The following is a 4,604-nucleotide window of genomic DNA, read 5'->3' as shown; positions in this document are numbered from 1 at the left end:
GCTCATCGCTCGTTTTGAGCGATAAAAAAGTCACGTGACTGGATTGTCGCTAGCGATAAGATATTGAGGTGTTCCAGCGACGCGATTTAGAAAGAAAAAATCCGTAAACGCATACACAACAATTGCTATAAAATAAATATAAGTAATGTCACAAACAAAAAAATATTATAATTGATTGATTGAGTGTGCAAAAATTATAAATGAAAACAATATAAAGGAAAAGAGAAAAAGATTAGCATTAGCAGCAGTTCTTTATTATTATAAAGAAAAAAAGAAACGACATTGCAAGAGAAAATGTTTCTGGGTTAACCCATTATTTCAAATAAAACATAAATGTGGATTTTATAATGCAATTTTACCTACAATTTCACAACGAATAAGTACATTTAAAAACTACTTTCGTATGAATGCAATTCAACTTGAAGAATTATTATGTAAAGTAGCACCTCTAATTTCAAAAGAAATGGCTCTCGCACACTGGATGCGATGAACGATATCCAATGAGAGCTCTGCTTTTCCGACAAAACCGAGCTCTCATTGGATATCGCGTCCAATGTGCGAGGACCAAAACCAATATCTATCAGTGAAAGATTATGCATGACATTAAGGTAAGTTAAAAGACACAAAAAATTAAAATTTAGTTATATATATTTAAAATATTATGAAAATATTTCTTATAGGTTTCTTGCTTCTGGCAATTCAATGACTTCTATGAGCTATCAATATCTCCTTGGACTAACCACAGTTAGCAATATTATTTCAGAAACTTGCAATGCATTGTGGTCTGTTCTTTCTAAAGAAATTCTCCCATACCCTTGTTACAAAAGAAATATGGTTAAGTATTTCTAAAGATTTTGAAAATTTATGGAATTTCAATCATTGCATAGGAGCTATTGATGGTAAACATATTTTTATTTAAGTAAGTTACTGAAAAATTGTTAACGTTACCGAAAAAATTAAAGATTACTAAAAAAAAATTTTAAACAAATTTACTTTTCGGAACTACAGCTTACTATATTCTTTTCAGTGTCCTGAAAATGCAGGTTCATATTTTAATTATAAAAATAATCATAGTTTTGTTTTGTTTGCGATTTGCAATGCTAAATATATTTTTACTTTTGTGGATATTGGAGCCTATGGACGTCGGAGTGATGGTGAAATATTCAGAGATTCCCTTCTTGGCAAAAAATTCAGAAATAATGAAATGAATGTACCCGATCCAGAACCATTTTACTTTGAAGGAGACTCGATGCCTTACATGCTAATTGGAGACGAAGCTTTTTCTCTTACTGAATATCTAATGAGACCTTTTTTAGGAAAACAAAACTTGTACCAGAAGAAAATAATTTACAATTATCGCCTTAGTCAAGCAAGGAGAACCATCAGAAAATATTTTTGACATTTTATCAAGTCAATAAAGGATTCGGTCTGCAAAGTGTAATTATTATGGCCGGTAAAACAGGACTCCGGCATCACCTTAAGAAGACCAATAAATTGTTTAGTTGAAACAGCAATGAAAATAGTATAAACCATTGTGTGTTTACACAATTATATTCGAATACAAAAGATGTTAGAGTCAATGAATATGTCACTGAAAACATGATTGATCAAGATGGTCCTGATGGATTAATAGAAGGTTCTTGGAGAAGAAATGTAGACAATAATTCTGCTTTTCAGAAAATAAGAAGATGTGGTACAAATAACACTTCTCGAATAGCTGCAAGAATTCGGAATAATTTTTGTGAATCTTTTAATAGTGAAAGAGCTATACCTTGACAATTTAAACACTGCTGATTTGTATTATAAATTTAATTATTTTATATATGACTATTATACAGGGTGTCCTAAAACTACCGTACTTCCTCTTAATAATAGATTCCTTAAAACATTTTAAGACGAAAATTTTAATACAAAAATGTCGAGGCTATAATAGTTTTTAAACAGGAAGCGATTATATTTTACGAATGGCAAGGTTGAGATTTCGCGCGCTCAAGCACGGCGAAATAGTAGACATCTTCATGGTAACATTAATCGACTACTTTGACAGCTGAAGTTGAAACATGTCGCAAATTTTTACTTGAATCATTTTTTAGATGCTTTCTTGCATCCATTATTCGTAAAAAGAATATACTAATGCAATGCGTAGAGAAGCGGGAAAACATATAATGACAATGCTATTGTAAATTTATACGATAATCATCAAAGGCGCTCCATTCATAGAAGCACTTTTTTTACTTGTCATTTCGACGTGTCTGAGCACGCAAAATTTCAGCCCTGTCATTCGTAAAATATAATCGCTTCCCGTTTAAAAACTACCCAGCAAACACAGATATATAACAATTAAATTGCCATGATATAACGGAATGTAACACTTAATATAACGTGTACGTTACAAGTAATATACACGTTAGTTGTAATTTCCCACTCACAGAAAATTATAATTATATAACATAAATATAAAATGTAATCGAAATGTTATATAATCATAAGAGAAGTTATGAAAATGTTATATAATCGTAATGCAACTTAGCGAAAAGTTATAAAACTGAAACGTATATTGTTGAACTGTTATATACAAGTTATTTTATTAGTTATAAAATAATTATATAATTATTACATTAATATTCTTAAACAAATGCGACTTTCACAAATAATAGATCATTGAATTAATTCTAAGCAAAACTAAACAAAATTATATTACGTATAATAAAATTTTGTTTAGTTTTACTTGGAATTAATTCAACGATCTTTTATTCCTGTAAGTCATCACATTAAAAAAAAAACATGTAATAAAAGAAAATGTAAATAAGCAACAACAAAATATATTGCACATACTACAAATGTATCACATATATTTTATCTATACATCTATACATACATTTTACATATAATAAATACAATATAATAATAATAAGAAATAAAGCTTTGTTTCATTATCAACCAAAAAGTATTCTAAATATCTTTATATAAAGCTTTACATATCACATATAGTAATATTATATAAGTTTTTTTATAAAAATCTTATCGTAAATAAAAAATTTGATATTATATCATATAAAACTTTACGTATTACATATATATTTATATCATTACGTATCGCATACATAAAATACTAAATAATAAAAAATAAAGATTCTTTTCATTCTTAAACAAAAATATTTGAAAAATGTTCGATCTATGGATCAGTCTTTAGTTGATATAATATTAACCTTTAATATTATTCGTTTATTCGCTGATCTTCATTTTCATTGTGACGTTCATTTTCCTTTTCTTTATCTTCACGTTGTTTTCTTTGTCTTGCAAAACGTAACCATTCCGCTACAATATTATCGAATTCTGATTCTGTTAAATTCATATGTTGCAAAGTTACATCTAAAAAATAAAAAAAATATTTGATTAATAACAGCATCTAAGGAATTCTTGTTAGTAGAGATTTTACGATGTTTATTATATACTTCTCATAATTTTAATTAAATGTAAATCGGAGACTCGGAAGTTATTTTTAATCCCTTTCCAAGAGCACTTCATAGCGCATTCATTTGTGAATATCTTTTTCATCGTTCGTTGAATAGTATGTTTTGGATTGTTCCCACCAGTTTTAGATACCAATTCTCTCTATAAAAAGAAAAGTACATTTTGTATGCATTGAAAATAATAGTACTAATATACGCAATATTATATAATTACAAATACTTAAAAGTAGAGTAAGCTTTCATTTTTAAAATTTTGTAAATTTTTTTAAACAACGAAGAAAAAACATAGAAATAATGAATAAATCTATAACTTACAAACTGCGTCACTGCCTCATCTGTGGTCTTCAATACTGATTCGAATTCCTTCACATCTTTTATTGTATTCAAAGGTAAAAATTGTGCAATGAGATTGTTACTTTCCGAGAGATGTAAAGCGCCATTTTTTATAACATCTACTTTAATTATGCGTTGTTTTAGATCCTTTAACAATATGTTTGTTGCAGCCTGCATACGCAACATCTGTTTTATGTTCTCTGCAATATAAGCAACAATATTATGTATGTATATAAAATGTAATAGAATACTTTATACATTCAATACAAAAATCTTGAAAAAAAATATTTACGTTTTATATTCAAGTCCTGTTCTACGTTTTGAGCCAATGAAGTATATCCTAAAATATTTTAACTATTATAATGTAATCAATTTTGAAAGACTAATTTATATGTATATTGTATTACTATATATACAGGGTGTCCCAAAGCACCCTTGACAACGCTCGTGAGCAGGTAGAGCACAGTAAACTGAACAGAAAAGTCCTGTACCATTTTGCAATTTTCGCAATAATTATTGAAATATTAATTAAAAAAGATTGGCGAATGAGCGCGCGTTTCGCGCGGCTAGACCGTGGGACGTACGCTCTAGGCGTGCCAGCGGCGAGCTTCGCAGTGTCGCACGGCAACGAAAAGTTTGGTGGCCCTGCGACGAGAGTCGGGGTACGCGCGAGCAGCGAGCGGCCATTAATAACAATTATTAAATGATTTAGATAAATAATGCTAATTAAATGCTTGCTTAACAATTACAAAAAGAATTAATTATTGAATAATAATATATTATTATTATTATTTTAAT

At 28.9% G+C, this 4,604-nt stretch overlaps 1 protein-coding gene across 1 annotated transcript; it reads right to left on the bottom strand.

The window, feature by feature from the left end:
- Positions 1-2,823: 2,823 nt before the first annotated feature.
- LOC115238195 lies at positions 2,824-4,150 on the bottom strand (the record flags this gene model as incomplete). The annotated part of the gene is made up of 4 exons (XM_029811793.1): positions 2,824-3,372; positions 3,456-3,615; positions 3,789-4,006; positions 4,099-4,150. Coding segments are annotated over 4 exons (585 nt in total), but the record flags the coding sequence as incomplete, so codon positions are not given.
- Between the last annotated feature and the right edge of the window lie 454 nt (positions 4,151-4,604).

The sequence above is a fragment of the Formica exsecta genome, unplaced genomic scaffold, assembly GCF_003651465.1.
Source record: "Formica exsecta isolate Colony F162 unplaced genomic scaffold, ASM365146v1 scaffold328, whole genome shotgun sequence".
Taxonomy (NCBI): Eukaryota; Metazoa; Arthropoda; class Insecta; order Hymenoptera; family Formicidae; genus Formica; species Formica exsecta.
The sequence above is the reverse complement of the archived record's forward strand: the minus strand, read 5'-3'. Positions and strand labels throughout refer to the sequence as shown.